This window comes from Thalassophryne amazonica, chromosome 7 (assembly GCF_902500255.1).
Source record: "Thalassophryne amazonica chromosome 7, fThaAma1.1, whole genome shotgun sequence".
Taxonomy (NCBI): domain Eukaryota; kingdom Metazoa; phylum Chordata; class Actinopteri; order Batrachoidiformes; family Batrachoididae; genus Thalassophryne; species Thalassophryne amazonica.
Window position 1 is genome coordinate 78,205,665 of NC_047109.1, and position 24,387 is coordinate 78,230,051.

The window sequence follows — 24,387 nt, forward strand, 5'->3', positions numbered from 1 at the left end:
TTCCTTAAATTCAGCCTGGACCTTTGTACTTCAAGGGTCAGTTCATGGCCTCTCAGGCCAGCATAGCTTCTCATTTAAAAGAAATTTGCAAAATTTACATTTTCAAAACCATTCATAATTTTATAAATCTCGATTGGGTCACCTCTAGTACGTCTGTCTTTTAAGGTAGTTAAACCTAATTATAAAAGTCTCTCTTCAACCAACTTCGTGGCCCATCTGCACTTTTTCTAGTTACCTCCACCAAGTAGGTTATGTTTTCGGTCGTTTGTTTGTTTGTTTGTCTGACTGTCAGCAGGTTAACTCAAAACGTTTTGAACGGATTTTGATGAAATTTTGTGGCGTAGTTGGAAATGACAAGAGGAACAAGTGATTAAATTTTAGTGGCGATCCGATGCTAAGGCGTTAGCATGTCTATGGCATTTTAGCATTAAGCAGTTGCAGCTGTCATCACGTTTGGGTGCATTTGTTTTCAAATTGTAATATTTCTTAAATTTATTTTTGTTTATATATTAATAATCTAATGATTATTATATACAATTTTAGAGAAAGAGACAAAAAGAAATAGATCACTGTGTCAGTGACCCTATGGCCTTGTTTAGAGAAGTGTTTCATAAATGTTAAAAAAGTCATATATTTGCAGTTTAGTTGAATAATAAATTGAATTTAGTCTCATATTTGTTTTTCTCTATAAGCACATGCAATATCAATATCAGTGCTCAGATGACTAGCTTCTGGGAAAGGTGCAAGTTGCAATAAACTGATGCCAAGCGCTAAGGATACATGCTATCCAGTCACAGCAGATGAAACTATTTTTACTACTGAGCAAACATCATTGTTAGACTTTTTTAGGTTCAATGATTCCACTGCATGTAGATGTTATGGCGTTGTGACCCCATGGCCTTGGCGAAGGTTTGCACTCTCTGAGTGCTTCTAGTTGTAAAATATTTTTATCTTTATCAAGGTATGGCGCCCAAACCTGAACACAATATTCAAGATGGGGACAAACAAAGGTCTAATACAAAAGAAGAAATGATTGTCAATAAATCAGAATGCCCTTTTTATCATGCCTGGAACTCTATTAGCTTTGGATGCTGAAACAGCCACATGCCTAGAAAAGGACAGGTCATTCGTAATCAAGACTCCAAGATCTTTTTCCTCATTTTTGTTTATAACGTAATCGTAACATGGGTTTTTCTTCCCCATATGGATAACTCTACATTTCTACTGATTAAAGCCAAGTAACCACTCCTCAGACCAGGCAATAAGATTATTTAAGTCTTTTTGGAGATCCTCCCCATCAGCAAATGAACAAATGGGATGGTACACCTTGGTATCACCGGTGAAGAATTTACAGCCCTATCTTATTGCACATGGCAAATCGTTAATAAATAACACAAACAATATTGGTCCAATAACTGACCCCTGAGGGACTCTGCTGGTAATTTGCATCCAAGGGGACCTAACTCCATTCATACAGACCCGCTGTTCTCTATAGCTTAGGAAATCTTCTATCCAATTGCAGAGTTTTCCCCCAATACCATACTTCCATAATTTATATATCAGTCTGGCACTTGGCACAGAATCGAATGCTTTTTAAAAATCGAGATACAGGACATTGAAGGGCAAGCTATTGTCATACAACTTCGTCCATTCTTCTAATGTAACGAGTAAATTTGTGAGGCAAGATCTGCCCCTTCGAAAACTATGTTGTTCATTTGAAAGTATTTTTCAAGATTTCTGTGTAGGCTGTCAGTTGTCCAGGTGGTTTCCATAGTAGAGAAGCTTGAATCTTCGACTGGACTGGGTTGCTGGGTTGAAGCGAAACATCCTCGCGTCAAGCAACCCAGTCCCAGTCTATTAGAGCTGATCCTCCACCATGAACCTATCATTTCAACTGCACACCTCACCACTATCACGCTGTCCTCCAGGACCAGGAATACAGGAGTGTGGTGGACAGGTTTGGGGAATGGTGTGGACTCAACTACCTGCAGCTCAACGTAGCTAAGACAAAAGAGCTGGTGGTATTCAGTTATGTGCAATATTGATGAACAACTTGTGAAAATGTCTTCAGTCATGTCACATAAATTTGTTGTACCTCTTGTGTACACACACACACACATATATAGTTCACTGTTTACAGTTCAGTACTCTGGCAAAATAATTTCCTTTGGGATAATAAAGTTCATCTTATTCTTATATATTCTGCACCACCCAGTTTACAGCCACTTTCAACCTTCGCATACAACTCTGTTCTTAGCATCATCATAACATTTCTCTAAATCCACACACACCTTCTGGCCTTCCTAAAGCAATTATCCAGTCTTTAGTGCTCTTGCTCAACTTGAAACCATATTGCTGATCAGATTTTCACCTCTTCTCAATCTCTCAACTATTTCCCATACGTTCATGCGGAGGCTGAGAAAGTTCATTTGTGTAGTTACTGCAGATCTGCCCATCACTGTAGTTCTTACAAATAAGTGCCTGGACATTTTTTCCTACTCCTCATTCCGAGACAGACAATCTGGTTACTAACCACACTGCCATCTCTCCTAAACATCTCCAAACCTCCACTGGGATGTCATCTGGACCAAATGCTTTCCCCTACTAATAGCTATGCTCCCTTCATCCTTTCTGTAACTCTGATCCAAACCCCTTCATTTTCCAGCTATACACTTATTAAAGTTCAGATTCTCACTTCCACACTTGTACCCTTCTTTGTCTCCTGCTGCCTTTGGATAGCTCTTCTTTCTGTACAGTAGTCCAGGTTGTCATAGTTAGCCCAGGCTTGACTAAACCAATATATATTGTATGTACATATTTAGTGCTCTTACAAACATTCTACAGCTGTGTAAACTGTACAGTCTTAGTTGACAAAAGCACAATAGTGAGTCAAGAGTGCAAAAGGTTTTAATGCATTTTTAGCCAGTTTTGAACAGTTTGCGATCAACAGCCAGAATCATCAAGCTTATAATACAAAGGCATTTATGTGTCTAGAAATAACCACAACATACAGTATGCTGATGATGGTCCAAACAGTGCACAAGTAGATGCAATAATTGCCGCACTGCACATGCTAGTGATTTATCCTGACAAAACATTTTATATCTGTAATTATTTTAAAAATATTTTAATACATTAAAACAACTAGTGTTTTCCATTTGAAGGATTATCTTTTTTGGGGGGGGGGGGGGGGGCTAACTAGTTGGGATTATTTATAGCTTTCTTTTAAAATCAAATCTAGAATTCAAATCCTTTAGATACTTCAACAGAATGGCTGTCATGCTGGTAATTTTTTCATATTCATTTGAATTCTCCCCTGTTGAAAACTGATGTACAAGCTGTTATATTTTAGTGTTTCTACTCAGTTTTACAACACAAACATAATTTGTGTTATAGCAGGATTTTAAAGTTGCTTGAAGATTATATGATTCTATCATTCAATCAATATCAATACATTCAAATCATCCCAGATTATGACTAATGATATTATCAGGATTAGTGCACTTATAGTAGTTGAGACATTTCCTAAAAAGCAATCAACATGAGACTGTTACTGTTCAAGAGCCTTTTAAAAAAGATACATGCACTTTAATGTTGTGACGTCATGTGGTGGCCAAACGCCAATTACTGTGCAAAATAAATAGCACGGTACAAAAACGATGTCTGGCCATGAAATAATTTATAGTGACATTTTCTAGACACACAACAGTGCTGAAGGAATGATGTCTGAAATGGTTAAAGATTTGAATATAAAACAGTCTAAAACCACTGTCAAAAAGTTGCTTTTTCAAACCTTATCACACTCCATACAGTAGTGTTCAGAATAATAGTAGTGCTATGTGACTAAAAAGATTCATCCAGAGTTTGAGTATATTTCTTGTTATATAGGAAACAAGGTACCAGTAGATTCAGTAGATTCTCACAAATCCAACAAGACCAAGCATTCATGATATGCACACTCTTAAGGCTATGAAACTGGGCTATTAGTAAAAAAAAAAAAAAAGTAGAAAAGGGGGTGTTCACAATAATAGTAGCATCTGCTGTTGACACTACAAACTCAAAACTGTTATGTTCAAACTGCTTTTTTAGTAATCCTGTGAATCCCTAAACTAGTATTTAGTTGTATAACCAGTTTTTCATGATTTTTTCACATCTGTGAGGCATTAATTTTGTTGGTTTGGAACCAAGATTTTGCTCGTTTACTAGTGTGCTTGGGGTCATTGTCTTGTTGAAACACCCTTTTCAAGGGCATGTCCTCTTCAGCATAAGGCAACATGACCTCTTCAAGTATTTTGACATATCCAAACTGATCCATGATACCTGGTATGCGATATATAGGCCCAACACCATAGTAGGAGAAACATGCCCATATCATGATGCTTGCACCACCATGCTTCACTGTCTTCACTGTGAACTGTGGCTTAAATTCAGAGTTTGGGGGTCGTCTCACAAACTGTCTGCGGCCCTTGGACCCAGAAAGAACAATTTTACTCTCATCAGTCCACAAAATATTCCTCCATTTCTCTTTAGGCCAGTTGATGTGTTCTTTGGCAAATTGTAACCTCTTCTGCACGTCTTTTATTTAGCAGAGGGACTTTGCGGGGGATTCTTGCCAATAAATTAGCTTCACACAGGCATCTTCTGTCACAGCACTTACAGGTAACTCCAGACTGTCTTTGATCATCCTGGAGCTGATCAATGGGTGAGCCTTTGCCATTCTGGTTATTCTTCTATCCATTTTGATGGTTGTTTTCCGTTTTCTTCCACGCGTCTGTTTTTTTTTTTGTCCATTTTAAAGCATTGGAGATCATTGTAGATGAACAGCCTATAATTTTTTGCACCTGTGTATAAGTTTTCCTCTCTCCAATCAACTTTTTAATCAAACTACGCTGTTCTTCTGGACAATGTCTTGAACGTCCCATTTTCCTCAGGCTTTCAAAGAGAAAAGCATGTTCAACAGGTGCTGGCTTCATCCTTACATAGGGGACACCTGATTCACACCTGTTTGTTCCACAAAATTGACAAACTCACTGACTGAATGCCACACTACTATTATTGTGAACACCCCCGTTTCTACTTTTTTTTTTACTAATAGCCCAATTTCATAGCCTTAAGAGTGTGCATATCATGAATGCTTGGTCTTGTTGGATTTGTGAGAATCTACTGGTACCTTGTTTCCCATGTAACAATGAGAAATACACAAAACCTGGATTAATCTTTTTAGTCACATAGCACTACTATTATTCTGAAAACTACTGTATGTTGCAAACTCTGATATCACTGAAATCATCATTTTGCATTTATTGGCTAAAACAGAAAGACTATACAAAAATGTCAAACTGTCACCGTTCAACGGTTCCATTGTTCCTACTAAGTAAAGACTGCAAACAATTGAAATTGCTCATCTAAGTTCTTTATATCCACATTCTTGGCCACTGATGCTTAACAGTGGAGAATAGTGTGTGCAAATAGAAAAGCGCAGATGGAAATTTCTAAATATACAAACTTTGATTTTATGTTGTGGACGGCACTGGCAGGTGGACAGAGATCAAGACTTTGATTTCTTAGCTCAGTAAAACAGGACAAAGTCACAGCAGCTGTACTATCCAGTGTCAGATAAGGCATTGTTATCAGGGACAAACATTTTCATTGTTAAACTCTAGCGCTGGCAACTATGGTAGGGGTTTAGCCCCTGTGCACCTCAATGCTTTTAATATTGTTTTCTATTGAACAACAAAATTATCTGAGTTATTCAGATTTTTATCCTTCTCATTGTAAGGCAAAAATCAGGTAGTAATTTTCTGCATGCATACTACAATGTATATACATCCATTACATGCACTATCTGCACAAAATAATTTCATAAACATTCAACTGTTTTTCCCTCATTTCAATTCCAAGCAATGTAGTTTTCATGCTTCTCAGGTTCCACTAAACATCTTTAATACATCAGCTGTGCAACGAGGTGCATTTTTCCAATTCACCATAATTCTCTGTATTCATGCTCCAGTGGTGCATGGCTTAGTATGTGATTCTCTTTCCTGGGGAGGGGTGGGGTTCTTCTTGGGGCATCTTCCCTCAGACAGATTCCACTTGGTCCAGTAGGGTGCCGAGCCTGACAACCGAACCAACTTGTCTTTGATTAGAATCTGGTAATCTTTACTCCAGAGTCACCAATGATTAAACGGGCCATGGATGGATGGACCTGTAGAATATTGGGATTTAAAGTAAACAAATCAAAAAACATTAATAGCAATGATCAGAGATGAACACTTGAGATGCACAACATAGGCACTATAAGTTACCACTTTCCTGGTACAGGGGTGGCACAGCTAACCTATTGTTCATTTGGTCATGAAAGCACCAAATGTGGCACACATATTCTAAATTAACTAATGTTCATTTTCAGATGTAGAGGCATCCTGGATCTGACTTCTAATGACCTACAGGGGTCAATGAAGAATTACACAGGGGTCAAAATTTAAAAATGTTTCAATCATACTAAAAAGGTACATCATAGTATTTGTCTGATCATAAAGATTGTATAGTTTGTACTATCTATGACTGAATGTTCTGGAGTTATGGGGCAAAAACTGTAAAAATGGTGACAAAGGCCAGTTTCAGTTTGTACAGGGGTCAAAAGTTGAAGTTCCAATTTTGGTAAAAAGCGATGCAAATTATTGTTGAGCTAATAGGATTAATAAATGGAACAGTTTTGACTGCTGAATGCTTGCTCTCCTAAGTAAAGGTTAAACAAGGTCAATGTCCACTGGATTCTGACATACTTTTGTTACCCTGTAACATGATGCCTAAGCATGACAGATGGTGCAAACTATTCCTTCTTAAAAATGGTGTGAAATCAGTTGTGAGTTAATTGGTCGTTGGTATGTAAAACCATCTGACAGTAATTTGTTAATTTTTTTTTTTTTTAATTATGATTGTCATGTGCTTTAAGAGCAAATCCAGACTGAAATAAACCCCCGAATGAAGTAACCTCCATGCAAAGATGTATCCAATAATAATTACACCCAATTTACAGTGTTGAATGACAAGTTAAATCAGCACCAAAAATCAATATTCCCCTTTTCTGACCTGTGCTTGAAGCGGTCCATAGGGAACTAGTTCTCCATCCACAGTGAGTGTTCCCCGTGAAGACAGAGGCTGCAGCCTGAAGGCCCTGCAGCTAACATGACTCACATATGGTGAGTTGACGGAGTGGTGGGTGCCTCTTTCCATGGCAAAGAAGAGCCTAAGCAGGGTGGCTCTGGAGATCCCTGCTCGCACAAAGGTCAGGTGGATCAGTCCATCATCAAACCTGGCCTGGGGTGCAGCATGAAGATCTGCCCCTAGGTGGGACTGATAAAGGGCTAGGACTAGGACAAAATCCCCTTCAATAGTGACCCAGTCTCTGGTAGGAAGGGGCTGGTCCAGGGAGGGTAGTAAATCATCCCTTGGGAGATTTAAAGGCAGTGAGACAAATGGACAGTTTTTAAAGGGCCCAGCTGGATCAGCAAGGTCAAACTTGAATGATGAGGATGGCATTCGTAAAGAAGGTGATGGGGAGCTTGAATTTGGGGTGTTAGGACGAGGGGCGAGATAAGACAAGGAGTGTGGAGAGGCACAAGATGGCGATGACGGCGGCGTGGGAGAAAGAGATAGAGACAGGGAAGGGAGTTTAGGTGGCAGAGAATTTGAGTGGGAGTGCTGTAAGAGGGAGAGGGGCCTTGACCTGGTGGTGTACTGGTTCTGGTCTGGAGTTTTGGGCTTTTTAGAGAAGGGAGAGTGGCGAAATGGGGAAGAAATAGTGAGGGCACGTTCGCGAGCCACATCCAGGGGGTAAGGCTCATTGTGGCTGTAGGTTCCGTTGAGGTCCATGTTATCTAGTCTGTATGCTGTGCCAGAATCCAAGCTCCCCTCTGGGCTGAAGGGCTGCTTGAACAAGGTGTTGATGATCTCGCTTGAAGGGGCTGAATTCTTTCGTAGAGACTGCCGGGCTTGCTGAAGGTCTTCTTCATACGTCAAACAAGCGTCTGGATCTTCATCTGCCTCCCGCCCGATGTCTACCCCATAGCTCTCTCCCAGTTCTCTTGCATGCATTACTCCATCCTCCTCAACAAAACCACCAATGTCTTCGCCATCCCTCCCTCCATCATCATCATCCTCCATCTCGCTGGAGTCTTCCTCTCCATCTTCTTTTTCATCCTTGATCCCAGACAACTTTTCATTTGATTCTGAACTTGTACCAGACCTCTCCGAACACGCTTCTGCCTCCATCTCAGCCTCCCCCTCCATTTCCTTCTCTCTATCCTCTGCGAGGCTGCTTGCCCTCACCACCCCAGTTCCTCCTCTTCTGGCTGTCTGCCTTCTTCTCTCCCGTTCTTTCTGCCTCTCTGCCTTTTCCCGCTCCCCCTCTCCCCTTCGCAGACTCCTCTGTTCACTGATGCCCATATCAGAGGAGGTGCGATGGATGGGTGTTTTACAAAAGCTCTCCAGGCCCTCTGTGATGCTACGGGACAGGGGTCTCCTTGGTGGGGGAGGTGAGGCATCCAGAGATGTAGGGTTAACAGAGGGTGGCAGGTATGATAGACGGCCTTTGTAGGATCGAAGAGAAGCTATACGCACAAGTGTGCCCAGGGTGAAGCGAGCAGAGCCCAGGCCACGATACCTGCAATAAAACAGTTTTAAATAAGGTCATTTTTGTAATACCAATGACAAAATATAGTTATAGAACAGTTGTAATAGACCTAGACATTTAACAGGTAAACACAGCTGACAGTAGTTGAAACACTTTAAAGTAAAATCAAGTAAAACACACATACCTCTCACTCTCAATGTCAACATCTGACACAAAGCCCCATGCAACAGAAAGGAAAGAGAAAAGTCTCCTGGGCACTGAAGGACAGCCGTTGTTGGTGCGAGCAGGACTTGTTGTCACAGACACCAAATCCATGGGGCGAATACCACCTCGACAGAGCAAAAAGCAGCAGTTCAAAAGGAGGGGCTCCCGAAGGCACATGTCATACCTAAGAGAAAAAGGAAAATAGCTTCAAAACCTCTTTAGATGGTTGTTTGGATAAAACATGTCATTGTAACTTTGAGATCTGGAAAGTCGCAGTTGGCTTCCTTTTCATTTTCTAACATGAAATCAACTAAATGATTATTAAATTAATTATAAAACCATCTCCTACTTTGGCCATATAACGTATATGTGTCCAAAGTGGGAACTGTGTCCACAGTCTCGGCATTACATCAGACATGTTCCCAGTGGGTGGTGGACTCTGTCAGGGCCGCCCCCTTTTCACCAATTCTGTTTGTGATGTTCATGGACAGAATTTCAAGGTGCAGTCAGGGACTGGAGAGTGTCCAGTTTGACCTCAGAATTACATCTGTGGTTTTTGCAGAAGATGTGATTAGTGTCATTTTGCAGGTTCAAAGAATTTGGAGGAAGAGCTGCAACCTCCAACTCATACTCCCTTGCTACCTCATATCCTCCGTGCAAACTACACAATGCGGCATAAATCATACCAAAGTAATTGTCCCATGCTTCCTCCAATTGAAGAGAATGGGTGGACTTTAGACGGCAGTGTGTGTGTTCCAGGAAGATGTCTTGCTCTCCCTGTCCCACAGGCAGTAACTGAGCTCAACAAGTGTGGCTGCAAAGCAGGTTGCACTGGACAATGCAGCTGCTCAAAGAATCGTCTGCCTTGTACCCCTCTTTGCAAATGCCTCCACCATGGGGTGGAGACTGTGAAAACATTGAAAGGGAGGATGCTCTGGACCAGGAATCACCAACTCTGTTCCTGGAGAGCACCTGCCCTGCATGTTTTCTAACTCTCCCTGTTGCAATCCCATGTGTTCTCAGCCTATCATGAGCTGGAATACACCAAAAGAAAAAAAAAAAAAAAAAAAAAAAATCAGGTGTGTTACTTGAGCAGGTAGATGTGGAAAACATGCAGGGCAGGTGCTCTCCAGGAACAGGGTTAGTGACCCCTGCTCTGGACAAAGACTGTGATGATGAACAGATAACACTGAACTTCATAAAAGGTACATTTAACTTCGCAAAGAGACTGTAATCTAATGTAAAATTGGCCAACAAATGACAGAGGCAGATATGTGGTCAGTTTTGGTGGGGAGGGCATAGATGTCATACTGACTCCAGAAAGGGCAAAGAAGGTGCAGATTTCTTTGTAACACCAACCCCACCAGGTGATTTAATTGATGAACTCATCCCATCTGCTGTTATTCAGGGCAATCACCTGGTGGAGTTGGTGGTTACAAAGAAACCAGCACCCTCCTTGCCCTTTCTGGAGTCAGGTAGATACCTATGGGAGGGGGAATTGGAGTGACTCCTCCTGCCCACTGAAGAAAGTGAGGGGTCTGAAGTTTGCTCTGAAAGTGCAATCATTCAACTCTGTATACATAAAAACTTTCAACTTTTTAAAAAAAAATGCTGAATATATAGTGGAAAAAAAAGGTGTATTTGTAGTTATGATGGAGTCAAAACAGAAGTGATCCCTCCACCCCAAGAAACGGAAGGAGGGCTCAGAAAATTTAATCCCATAATTTTGGGACAGCCTGGTCAACCAAGCCAAAACGACAACAAAAGAAAGAAAGAAAAAAAATTTAGCACGAAAACCACACAGGAGCCGTTTGATTGACTTACCAACCCGCACTATTATTAAAATACCATTTGTGACCTTAATGCTTTTATGTGAGAGGCAGGATTACCCTGCGTAGTGGTTGATGGAACCAGCTAGTGCATTTCCAGAGCCACAGGGCAGAATACCAACAGGAGTTTTTATAGCTTGTTCCCAGTCAGGACGTTCCATCAGCCCATTAATTACCTATAGTAACACAACAGATCAATAAATTCATATCAATTACTGAAGCTTAAGATGTACATTTATGCACACCAAATAAATGTCTACAGTGCACCTGGAAAGTATTCACAGCATTTCACTTTTTCCACATTTTATGTTACAGCCTTGTTCCAAAATGGAGTAAATGAATTTTCCCCCCTCAAAATTCTATTAACAACAACCCATAATGATAACATGAAAAAAGTAGTTTTTTTTTTAATTTATTTTTGCAAAAAATAAAAATAAAATAAAAAATAAATAAATAATCGCACGTACATAAGTATTCACATACTTTGCTCAATACTTTGTAGATGCACCTATGGCAGTAATTACAACCTCAAGCCCTGAAGCCACTCCTTTGATATCTTGGCTGTGTGTTTAGGGTCAATGTCCTGCTGGAAGATGAACGGTCGCCCCAGTCTGAGGTCAAGAGCACTCTGGAGCAGGTTTTCATCCAGGGCCCAGTTTCATGAAGCAGTCTTATCTTGGTTAGTCGAATAAACTCAGTTGTCTAATTTTTTGACGTTAGTTGTTGCACAAAGCGCTTAGTCAGCTAAAGTTTCACATTACCCGACTAAAGTTTTCTAGCCTGGTACAGATGAGGCTAATATTATTTTAAAACTTCAGTGTCTTACCTCAAAAAATGGCAGCTACCATGTACCACCACTTGATGGAACACTCAACAGCACCCCTACGTCACTCGTATTCCTTCAAAAGGAGAGCTTCTTCTGCTTTTGGCCATGGTTGCAACAGACGACTGTCATGATGTGTTTGTGACAGTTCTCACACAAGCCACTGGCCGTTGCTATTACACTGAACAACATTGTGTGCACAAAAAGGCTTGACGAAAGTGTAGAAGAAGAAAATGAAGAGTGAAACTGCTTGGCTAAGGGCAAGTACGTCATTCTGCTGTTTGTATGGGTCCATAAATGTTAATAAAGCCAGTTAACGAAACAAAGGCTGCATAGTTCATGACAATGACCAACCCGGAAGTAAAAACTGTTGTGCACTGGAGCCGTCTCTCGGCAATGGCACGCACGAGGCTGTTATGCCAGTGAAAACCGTAGACTAAGGTAAAACGGCTAATCTACAAGTTTAACCATCAATGTGAAACTGTGATTAGCCGAATAATGTTGTAAACTGTACATTGCTGCATTCATCTTTCCCTTATTCCTGACTAGTCTCCCAGTTCCTGCCACTGAAAAAAATCCCCACAGCATGATGCTGCTACCACCATGCTTCACTGTAGGGATGGTGCCTGGTTTCCTCCAAACATGAATCAATCATTGTCTCATTAAAGCAGAGAATTTTGTTTCTCATGGTCTGAGAGTCCTTCAAATTCTAGGCAGGCTGCCACGTGCCTTTTACTAAGGAGTGGCTTCCACCTGGCCACTCTACCATACAGGCCTGATTGGTGAATTGTTGTAGAGATGGTTGAACTTCTGTGAATACTTTCCAGGTAATTACGTATACAGCCTCCTCTGTTAACAGATCCCCTGAATTACTAGACAACAATTGATAAAAGTTGTCTGTCATTGAGGTAGCAGACACACATCTCGTACTTTACTCTGCAAACTTCTAGGTATTAGCAAGCTAAAACACACAGATTACACACCTCATGCATCAGGCCATCTCCAGAAACTATAACAATGCCGTCCCACTCTGGGAGTGATATCTCTCTGATAAGCTCCCTGGCATGGTTCTGACGCTCTGACCAAAGAAAAGATTAGAAGCAATCTGATGAGGTTTAATGCTAGTTACATAAACTCAGTAACCATAAACATACACAGACCAGTGCAATGCAATCAAGGTCCACAATAAATAGAGAACTGCCAGATTTCATCAAGATTACTATTCAAGTTGATTTAGGGTTGACAGAGCTTAATGGTAAACTTTGTGGCAGCGTTATACTTGACTCCTTCATATTAAAAGGTGTTTTTAATGTTTTGTCAATCTCATTTGTCTTAAAAATAAACAAATAAATAAATACTGTGAACTGAATGTGATAAAATGCCCAAACAGTTTTGAAAATCAACAGAGCAAAATCAGGACTGATCGAGCAGTATCAATATTTTTATCAATTTAGTTTTTATTAACTCTTTGTTTGGACCTTACTACTGAGTGTGCACATGCTTGATGTAAATTTATACATTACCGGTCTGTATGAGGTTGTAGCTGATGTTAGCCTCTCTGATCATGGGCAGGATGTGGGTCTGACACCACTGCATTGCCTGACCTCTCCCACTGAAAGGATTGACCAATAACAACAATCGCCTGGGTCGAGGGAGCAGACTTCTTGAAAATTCTAAAGGGCAAAGGGAGGGAAGCATTAGTTAACAGTCACATCCTTTTCACAAGAAACTAGAGGAATTACCGCTTAATCAAATCCAGCCAAATGTGATGCAAGCGGTCACTACAGTGTTGAACAGTCCTGGTGTATGAGTACATATAAATGTCTGCAGCCAGTTTACTTCACCTCTACTGCACGATACTATACTACTGGAGAGACCAGACCATCTATTAATCAATTAAATTCACACACAAACTTGAAATCAGTCATTTTATATCTTATATATTAGTGTAGGACAACAACAAGACTAAATATTCAGGGCCTTAATATTAAATATGTTGCAACATATTTGAGCAATAAGACACAATGATCAGAAAACAGAAACTGAACAACAGCTGAACCAAATCAGAAGGAACAGCTCTGTCACTGGCAGTGAAATGAAAGTAAAACTACAGAAAAAAAGGCTGAACATTGAATATAAACATGCAAAAAGCTGACAATAATAATGGGTGACAGCTACAGTTAAGTCTTATAAACAGAACATTGCCAAGGTTGTTGTTTACCTTGATAGAGATAAGAGCAAATGATTATGAAGTCAACAAGCAGATTTCCACCTTTGAATATTTATATCTAAAATCAGATGAATGCTGTAGGAGCTTGCTTGCAGTCTGGCATCTGCACACATCAGCTGACACTGGGTTTCTATCCTGGTGAGGCTCGGCTAACCTGGTACTACTTTGGTCTTCTGGCCCTGGTTGTTCCTGGAGTATTTTGCCTTTAGCAAGTGAAACCCATCTGTAGTGGATTCAGGACAGTTAATTTCCTTGGCTATTTTTAGTCCATTTCGCTTCTTTTGCTTAAATAAAGCATTGGATTGCGTTTCCACTGTTCGTGTCCATCTGTAGTGTTACTGTGTACTGAAACAATTGGCTGACATTGGTCAGTGTAGCTCTGAAGATGTTCCTGTCAAATGCAAATTCTAATCTGGCCTTCCTGTTTGAAGTTTTGGAATGGTTTATATTGCTTGGTTAACATTCTACAGTTATACTAGTAAAGCCTTCTGTTGACTGTTGAAGAACACAAACATGTCTACCGTATTTTCCGGACTATAAGTCGCACTTTTTTACATGTTTTGGCCGGGGGTGCGACCTATACTCCGGTGCGAATTATAAATGAAAAATATACCGGTAGGATCTCAATTAATTTACTGTAACAAAACAATTTTACGTGACAGAGTCGATCTATGTTTTAAAATGACCACCGGAAAAGGAAATGCAATGCATCATGGGCACTGTAGTATGGCGGCCATCCTATAGGTCACGCTGGTCGCGATAACCAATCAGAGAACAGAACGTTGGACGCGTATTCGTCACCTCACCCACAGCGTGTGAAGCTGACGAACACGGTGCTTGCTATTATTCCGGCATGGCGAACAAAACAGCTTCAACCCTTGGATATCAGTGTGAGCAGAGTGTTTAAGTTGACGCTGAGAGCTGCGTGGGAGCACTGGGTGAGCGACGGCGGAGAATTAGCATGTGCACTTGGAAGGAGCTGGCGTCGATGATTGTGAAAAGCGTTTGAAGCAGACGAACATGGTGTTTATTCTGGGATGGCTAACAAAACAGCTTCAACCCTTTGATATCAGTGTGAGCAGAGTTGACGCTGAGAGCTGCATGGGAGCACTGAGCGACGGCGGAGGATTAGCGTCTGCACTTGGAAGGAGCTGGATCAACACCGCTGGGTGGTCATGAGCTGCGCAGGTAGGTGCTACATGGTTCAGCTCGCAATGTGGTCCGCAAAATACAAACGTATCGGTAGGTAAAATGCAGCTCATGAGAGAGCACTCGAGGCTTGTGTGACTGTTCCTGCGACTTCTGACTACCATAGAAAAATAAAAATTTCAACGTTACTGATAACTTAACAAGACAATGGAGAAGGCCCGAAAAAATGCCACCAAAAAGAAAATCATACTCTGCAGATTACAAGTTGCGAAATATGTGGTGAAATGTGCATCCGAAAACGGTAGCCGTCACAATATTATCATCTGAACTTTTCATGTTAACATACCTGTATGTCCATGGGACTTATAGTCCAGTGCAACTTATTTATGGTTTATTTTTCTTTATAATGGATAAAGTGGCTGGTGCGACTTATAGTCCGGTGCGACTTATAGTCCGGAAAATACGGTACTTCCTGTGAAAAGAAGTGGAACAACTGTGGACTTGCAAACCTGTTGGTGTTCCTCTCCTCACTGTTACATCCTTTCATTTAAGAAATCACAAATTTGTTGATGTGGCCACATATCTGATATTGCTCTGAAGAGTTTATTTTGTTTTGTCAGCCTAATGATGACACGCTAAATTTTCAGTGACCTTTGTTCTTCAAATTAACATTCAAGTCCAACATCTCCAAGCAGGAATACAGAACTTTAAATCAACTTCAATTTTATTTATTTATTTTTTTAAACAAAAGGGGAGAAACATTGTCTGGCAAACACATTTGGTCCCTTTAAAGGGTCAACACATACAAAACCGACTGCAATTACTACATTGTTCAACCAGTTTAGACTTAAACCCTAAATTTAATTGTATTATTATAATTGTATTATAGGCCAATATCAAATCTACCATTTTGTTCTAAAATTCTGGAAAAAGTGGCGTCACAGCAGCTCGTGTACCACCGTACTGAGAATAATATTTTTGAGCCCCTGCACTCTGTATTTAGGACACGATTCCACAGAGACAGCTCTGACTAAAGTGGTAAATGATCCTCTGCTTGCAATGGATTTTGACACCACTACGGTTCTGGTGCCATTAGATCTTAGCGCTGAGTTTTATACTGTGGTTCACCATATTCTACTTGATAGGCTGGAGAGTCATTTTGGGATTTCTGGGAATATCCTTGCATGGTTGACATCATACCTAACCAGTCATTCTCATTGTGTCTTGTACAAGAACACTGCCTCTAGCCTTGATTACATAAAATATGGGGTTCCACAAGGGTCCGTCTTAGGCCCCCTGCTTTTCTCCCTTTAGACAGCACCCCTTGGGCACATATTGCGGCATTTTGGGATTACCTTTCATTGCTATGCTGATGATACTCAGTTATACATGCCTATAACTGTTGGTAATCTCATACACATAAAATCCTTAGAGGATTGCCTTGCATCACTGAAAAGCTGGATGTCAAGCAATTTTGTACTTATAAACTTGGACAAGACTGAAATGATGGTTCTTGATCCAACAAGACATCGGCATCAAATTGACCAGCTGACGCTTACTCTAGGCTTGTGTGTCATACATCACACTGACAAAGTGAAGAACCTTGGAGTGATTTTTGATCCTACGTTGTCCTTTGACCTACACATTAGAGATATTATGAGGACTGTTTTCTTCCATCTGTAAAATATAGCGAAGATTTGTTCCAAATTTGTCCCAATTTGGCCTCGTTCTCGACCGGAAAAAGGTGTTTTGCCCTCTTCAGGTCGGTGGAGTGTCCTTGCCTCAAGTGGAGGAGTTTAAGTATCTCGGGGTCTTATTCACGAGTGAGGGACGGATGGAGCGTGAGATCGATAGACGGATCGGTGCAGCGTCTGCAGTGATGCGGTCGCTGTATCGGACCGTCGTGGTGAAGAGAGAGCTGAGTAGGGGGGCAAAGCTCTCGATTTACTGATCGATCTACGTTCCGATCCTCACCTATGGTCATGAGATGTGGCTCATGACCGAAAGAACGAGACTGCGGGTACAAGCGGCCGAGATGAGTTTCCTCCGCAGGGTGGCTGGGCGCTCCCTTAGAGATAGAGTGAGGAGCTCGGTCACTTGGTAGGAGCTCGGAGTCGAGCCGCTGCTCCTCCACGTCGAAAGGAGTCAGTTGAGGTGGCTCGGGCATCTTTTCCGGATGCCCCCTGGACGCCTCGCTGGAGAGGTGTTCCGGGCACGTCCCATTGGGGGGAGGCCCCGGGGAAGACCCAGGACACGCTGGAAGGATTACATCTCTCGGCTGGCTTGGGAACGCCTTGGGGTTCCCCTGGAGGAGCTGGGGGAGGTGTGTGTGGATCGGGAGGTCTGGGCGGCTTTGCTTGAGCTGCTGCCCCTGCGACCCGACTCTGGATAAAGCGGAAGAAAATGCATGGATTTGTCCCATACTGTCTATGTTCATGCATTTGTCTCTTTGAGACAGGACAACTGAAATGTTCCATTTGCTGGTTTACCGCAGTCCAGCATTAGGGGTCTCCGATTGGTTCAAAATGCTGCTGCCAGACTCTTGACAGGAAGCAGAAAGTTTGACCACATTACACACTTTTGTGTCTCTTCACTGGCTTCCTGTGAGGTCAGATTTTAAAGTTCTGCTATCATCCTATAAAATTATTCATGGACTAGAATCTCCCTACTTAGCTGACCTAATTAAATCCTACGTACTGGCACGGGCTCTGTGTTTTCAGGGCACAGGACTACTTTGTGTCCCTAGGGTGACAAAACGTCTGTGGGCCACAGAGCCTTCTCTTATCGTGCACTTGTTTTGTGGAATTATATCCCTATGGAGATAAAACAGTCTGATTCTGTAGAGACATTCAAGTACAAACTTAAGATGTATTTATTCTACTTTTTGTATGGTTAGCATACTAGCGAACATATGGAATTATGGTTCCTATCCTTTTAAATTAATTTTTATTAGTAATGGAACAGGTCTCGGCCTCACCTTTATCTAAATTCTGGGTCTGTTAGTGAAGCTTAGGGCTTGCGGCTGGTGTTCACCTTAGTATTTTCTCTGCTTTCCTGTCAAATTAATGCTGATGAATTATACCTTAGGTGTGGTTTTTCCAGGAAACTAATTCTGCTCTTTTTCTCCCTGTCCGAGGTGCAGAGGGAAATGCACGGGAGTGGTGTCTGTGGACAACAGGATGCTGGACTGACTGCGAGATGCCATGCCTGAAGCCGGTGCAGCAAATGTTTTTGAATTCCTGTTTTCTGTTTCTTCAGCTTTGTAAAAGCTCTTTCTAAAAACCTTGCAACTGTTACAATGGCCTAAGCAGTGGGTCACCCTCTGAATCTTGTCTGTCTGAGGTTTCTACCTCAATATCATCAGAGGGAATTTTTCTATATCAATGTTGCCTGTGTGCTTGCTCTAGGGGTTGGTAAGGTTAGACCATACTGCCTCAAGTGTGTGATTTGGCACTATATAAATGTAATAAATTGAACTGTCATCCTTCCTCTGTAAACACATTTATATACAACTACAAAATGCTTTAGTACAAAGCTAAAATAACACTAAAACTTCAACCACTGTCCAAATATTTATGGACCCAACTACATGTCTGTGTTGAAAGAAATGAGTCACGTTGTGATGATGATAAAAACCAAAAAAGTTAAGACCTTATGGGTCCTGAGGGCCACTGGGCCTGTGCTTATCTCCTGTCTCTGTGGTGTCAGATGGACAAGAGTCAATGACTTCCCTTGGGCAATCCATCACAGGTTACTTCTCAGCCAAGGCCGGTACCCATTTTACAGCTGGGTGGACTGCGCAATAGTTAGAAAGTAAGGAAAATAAATATATTATAATTGTATCTGAACAGGGCAGCATGGTGACTTAGTGGTTAGCACTGTTGCCTCAGAGTGAGAAGGTCCCAGGTTTGCTTCTGACCCAGCCCTTTCTATGTATTTGCTTGTTCTCCTTCTGTTTGAGTGGGTTCCGTCTAGGTGCTCTGGCTTCCTCCCACTTCCAAAGACATGCAAATTACGTGAAGTGGTGAGGCTGCCATGATTAGTTGACTATATTACATCAACTATCGAAATAGTCTGCGACTAATTTAATAATCAACTTCATTGTTTATTTTTTTAAGCTTTGTTTTTCCTATCAAAACTGCCACTGTATCTCCGCTGCCTTTGCGTCCTTGACACACATGCGCAGTAGTAGTAATCCGGGTCAGCCATGATATCACCGGAAAAGTTATGCCCAAACAAAATCATGGCTAGCCGACAACGAAGCTCAATAGTTTGGGAGCATTTTAACCAAATTAAAGAGAAAAATGGGCAATGCAAAATCTGCAAGGCAGAACTTGCCTTCCATGGCAGTACAATGGGGACGCAGGAGCATTTGAGAAGGAAACACGTTGTGGCTGATTCTGACAAAGTAAGAGTTGTCTCGGTAAGCTAATTGGCTAGTTAGCCACCAACATTAAACATCTATAGTGAGATATACTTTATTGATCTCACAGTGGAGAAATTATGTTTACATTCCAGTTACCTCAGACAGCATTTAGTCCACAATTACTTGTTTACCGTAATAATGGCACAAATCAGAATTAAAGACAGCACATACACATTTGACATTGTTTATGTGCACTAAGTTTGAAGAAGTCCGTTATCCGAATTGAGGCAAGTGGGTGAAGGTCACGCAGCAACCCTGAGATGGGCCACCGTCAGCTTGGGGGGAGGAACGGGAACCAGCTGCAGCTAAAACTGCACCGCCCCGCAGAAGGGGGAAGGAATGACGTAAGCAGAAGCCGGAGTGGGGGTTGTTTGATGGGGGATAGGGGAAGGGAATTAAGAATATTACCAATTATGAATTAAGAATATTCACAGGCCTCCGAAATCTTCAACTTCAACTGCAAGGCACGCATAGTGAGTTACTTACTTAGCTGTAAATGTTAACATTAATTAGAGGTGCACCGATCGATCGGCCACCGATCATTATCGGCCGATCACGCCTTGATCGGTGATCGGCAAAATGCGCCGATCAAAAGGACCGATCACAACAGTGCACAGTTGTTTTGGGGGGTGTTTGTCAGGAAAATGATAATTCCCTACATTGATTACAGACCCTGCAGCGGGTCCATGATCAACTTTTCTGCAGCGCGGCTTTGCTCTGAACCTTGAACCAATCAAAGCAGTGGTTCGCAGAATGAAGCAACGCTTCGATCTGTTGCTTCGTTTATGCTTTCTTTCGCTTAATTTTCCCCCGCTAAAACCCTAAAGAGCATACGGCTGTGAGTATTATTTACCTTTTCTATGTTAAACCGACCTGTTATGGTCTTCTGAAACAGTTGATAGATGTATTTTATAACTTAAAAACGGGAGTGATGCTAACGCGTTAGCATGTCTATGGCATTTTCAATGTTAAAAGTTAGCATTACGCATTTGCAGCTGTCATCACGTTCGGGTGCATTTGTTTTCAAATTGTAATATTTCTTAAATTTATTTTTGTTTATATATTAATAATCTAATGCTTATTATATACAATTTTAGAGAAAGAGACAAAAAGAACCTGAATGGAAACAACAGAAAATATATAATAACTAATAATGAACATACATAAATAAATAAATACATACATACAGAACTAAATAAGTGTTTCCTGTGAACACCTAGTGTCTTACACCTCCATTTCATCCCTGTCTTATTTAAGTTTAATGACAGTTTGTTTCGGTCAAACCATATTTTCAATATGTTAATTTCTTCAGTGATTTCCTCCAGAACTATCTGCCAAACTAGAAAACTGCTGCATCCTAGTAAGAACAGAATACTACTGGAATTAATTTTAATAAGGAAAGTTGTTTTGTTTTTTCTCACCTAAATGGATGCTGCACTCACTCCAGTTTATTGTCTGGAATAGTCCCAGATTGCATTTCAGAGCTTCTAGAATTCAAACATTTTCGTGCAGGTGGTGTTGGGGGGTAATTTTGGGTTTCATCTTTTTTTTTTTTTTTTCACCACTTTCATCCCTGAATGTGTCAATCGTGAGTCATGTTTGTGCGGATTAAAGTTACTAACTGGGACTCCTGTCTTGTTGCGAGAAAGAAATGAGAATCGTCCTCCATTCTGTTCACACAGCTCCAAACGCTGCGCAGCTCTCTGATGAGTCAAGTTAGAATGATAAGAGTCCAGTCTGAATTAATAACTTCAAAGTGAAATACCGTTTTGTTTATTTTTGTTTTTGCTTTCCTCTGTGACGTAAACTCATTTTGACTTCTGATATGAGCTGGACGGACAAGGAGAGCAGTCGCCATCATCTAATGTAGTCCATGTCCGTCCAGCTCATATCAGAAGTCAAAATGAGTCAAATGGTTCTGAGAGATCTAAACAGACTGCTGTGTAATGAATGGAACCACACTGCCATCTAGTGGATATCCAGTGTGCGTGAGTGTGTATTTGTGAATCAGTAGGCATTTGTTTGTGGATCTGTGGATTTCGCGAAAAGAATATCTCAAAATTACGTCAGAAGAAAGCGATGAATGCATGTAATTGGTGATCCACAAATGCTGAAACTCAATTCACAAATACAATTTCCAGTTTTACAAATGTAATTTTTTTTTTTTTTTTTTTTTACAAATTAAGTTTTATATTTGCAAATTCAACATTATTTGCAGAGACCAATTTACAAGTTACAAATATGAAATTTGCATTTCTGGATATCTGAACACATTTTCAAATCAGTGATTATTTGTAGATCACCCTGTGTGCATTTACAAATATTAATGAGACAATTTTAACCCCATAGAATGAGGGCTGTATTTTACATTCTCAACACATTTGACACTGTATGATACAGGCCAAGTGTGCAACATAGATAAGAGACAAGATGCAAAGCATTAAATAAATATTAACTCAAGAAAATGCAGTTTTTTGAAAACCAACCAACCCTCCAACCAACCCCAAAACCAACAAAATGCTTGGAATAATGCAAGTCTCAGGGTGTATTAGTGCAAATCCTCTTTTGTTTCCATCACACAACCCCAATACGTGCTAGTACACATACAAAATAAAATAAATGTTTTTTTGGCATGTTAGGGCCACTGTGACATGAAGCTTCACTTAACACTTTATCAACACAGTATGCATACAATTCATCCAAAAAGTATTCACAGCGCTTCACTTTTTCCACAATTTGTTACCCAGTAATGACGATGTGAAAAAGTTTTTTTTTTTTTATTAGATTTTTGCAAATTTATTTTATATATATATATATATATATATATATATATATATATATATATATATATATATCCCACAACAACTAAGAAATCACATGTGCACAAGTACAGCCTTTACCATGAAGCTCAGGTGCATCCTGTTTGATCATCCTTGAGATGTTTCTACAGCTTAATTGGAGTCCACCTGGAGTAAATTCAGTTGCCTGGACATTTTTTGGAAAGGCACAAACCTGTCTATGTATAAGGTCCCACTGTTGACAGTGCATGTCAGAGCACAAGCCAAGCATGAAGAAAAAGGAATTGTATGTAAACCTCTGAGACAGGATTGTCTCGAGGCACAAAACTGGGGAAGGGTACAAAACCATTTCTGCTGCTTTGAAGGTCCCAATGAGCACAGTAGCCTCCATCATCCATAAATGGAAGACATTCAGCTCCACCAAGATCCTAGAGCTGGCCCCCTGTCTAAATGGAGCAATCAGTGGTGAAGTGCCTTAGTCAGGGAGGTGACCAAGAACCTGATGGTCACTCTGTCAGAGCCCCAGCATTCCTCTGTGGAGAGAGGAGAACCTTCCAGAAGGACAACCATCTCTGCAGCAATCCACCAATCAGGTCTGTATGATACAGTGGCCAGATGGAAGCCACTCCTTAGTAAAAGCCACCTGGCAGCTCGCCTGGGGTTTGTGAAAAGGCACCTAAAGGACTCTCAGACCACGAGAGAGAAAATTCTCTGGTCTGATGAGACAAAGATTGAACTCTTTGGCGTGAATGCTGGGCATTATGTTGGAGGAAACCAGGTACCATCCCTACAGTGAAGCATGGTAGTGGCAGAATCATGCTGTGGGGATTTTTTTTCAGCAGCAGAAACTGGAAGACTAGTCAGGATTGAGGGAACGATGAATACAGCAATGTACAGAGACATCCTGGATGAAAACCTGCTCCAGAGCGCTCTTGACCTCAGGCTGGGAGATGGTTCATCTTTCAGCAGAAAAATGACTCGAAACACACAGCCAAGATATCAAAGGAGTGGCTTCCGGACAACTCTGTGAATGTCCTCCCCTTCCAACCTGATGGAACTTGAGAAGTGCTGCAAGAAGAATAGGCAAAACTGCCCAAAGATAGGTGCACCAAGCTTGTAACATCATATTCAAGAAGACTTGAGGCTGCAATTACTGCCAAAGGTGCATCAACAAAGTATTGAGCAAGGGGTGTGAATTAGGGTTATGACTACAAAACGTTTTTTAAAACTTTAATTTTCCTGATGTTGCATTTGATGAACTTTTACCCATAGTTCACTTCATTGGATCATGAGAAAACCTCCCGCACCTAGCACCACATCCCTTTTAAAAAATATGAGTTTACACAATACTATTTAAAATAACGTAACAAGAAAAGAATTAAGAAGTATCAAGAAATAACAAGAAAATATATACAAATAAAATATATACAAAATAAATTTGTCTGCAATTTGATGGTAAGAAAATTGACAAAAAGGAGTACCAACTTGTGTGCTTCAAAAATGACAGAACATTACAACTTGGCATTTTGGCAAGTGACAGTGGAACTGCTGCAGACATATATATAAATCAATCAATCAATCAATTTTTTTTATATAGCACCAAATCACAACAAACAGTTGCCCCAAGGCGCTTTATATTGTAAGGCAAGGCCATACAATAATTATGTAAAACCCCAACGGTCAAAACGACCCCCTGTGAGCAAGCACTTGGCTACAGTGGGAAGGAAAAACTCCCTTTTAACAGGAAGAAACCTCCAGCAGAACCAGGCTCAGGGAGGGGCAGTCTTCTGCTGGGACTGGTTGGGGCTGAGGGAGAGAACCAGGAAAAAGACATGCTGTGGAGGGGAGCAGAGATCGATCACTAATGATTAAATGCAGAGTGGTGCATACAGAGCAAAAAGAGAAAGAAACAGTGCATCATGGGAACCCCCCAGCAGTCTACGTCTATAGCAGCATAACTAAGGGATGGTTCAGGGTCACCCGATCCAGCCCTAACTATAAGCTTTAGCAAAAAGGAAAGTTTTAAGCCTAATCTTAAAAGTAGAGAGGGTGTCTGTCTCCCTGATCTGAATTGGGAGCTGGTTCCACAGGAGAGGAGCCTGAAAGCTGAAGGCTCTGCCTCCCATTCTACTCTTACAAACCCTAGGAACTACAAGTAAGCCTGCAGTTTGAGAGCGAAGCGCTCTATTGGGGTGATATGGTACTACGAGGTCCCTAAGATAAGATGGGACCTGATTATTCAAAACCTTATAAGTAAGAACAAGAATTTTAAATTCTATTCTAGAATTAACAG

At 41.0% G+C, this 24,387-nt stretch overlaps 1 protein-coding gene across 2 annotated transcripts in view; it reads right to left on the reverse strand.

The window, feature by feature from the left end:
- Positions 1-5,397: 5,397 nt before the first annotated feature.
- sphk2 (sphingosine kinase 2) overlaps positions 5,398-24,387 on the reverse strand; it is a 32,704-nt gene continuing 13,714 nt past the window's right edge. For both annotated transcript variants that reach the window (XM_034174664.1, XM_034174665.1), the window contains 6 exons: positions 13,015-13,164; positions 12,475-12,569; positions 10,729-10,844; positions 8,820-9,023; positions 7,093-8,665; positions 5,398-6,205 (listed from right to left, as the gene is read on the reverse strand). In XM_034174664.1, the coding sequence (XP_034030555.1) occupies positions 6,143-6,205; positions 7,093-8,665; positions 8,820-9,023; positions 10,729-10,844; positions 12,475-12,569; positions 13,015-13,164 (2,201 nt within the window). In that variant the 3' untranslated portion in view covers positions 5,398-6,142. The remainder of the gene's footprint in view (positions 6,206-7,092; positions 8,666-8,819; positions 9,024-10,728; positions 10,845-12,474; positions 12,570-13,014; positions 13,165-24,387) is intronic.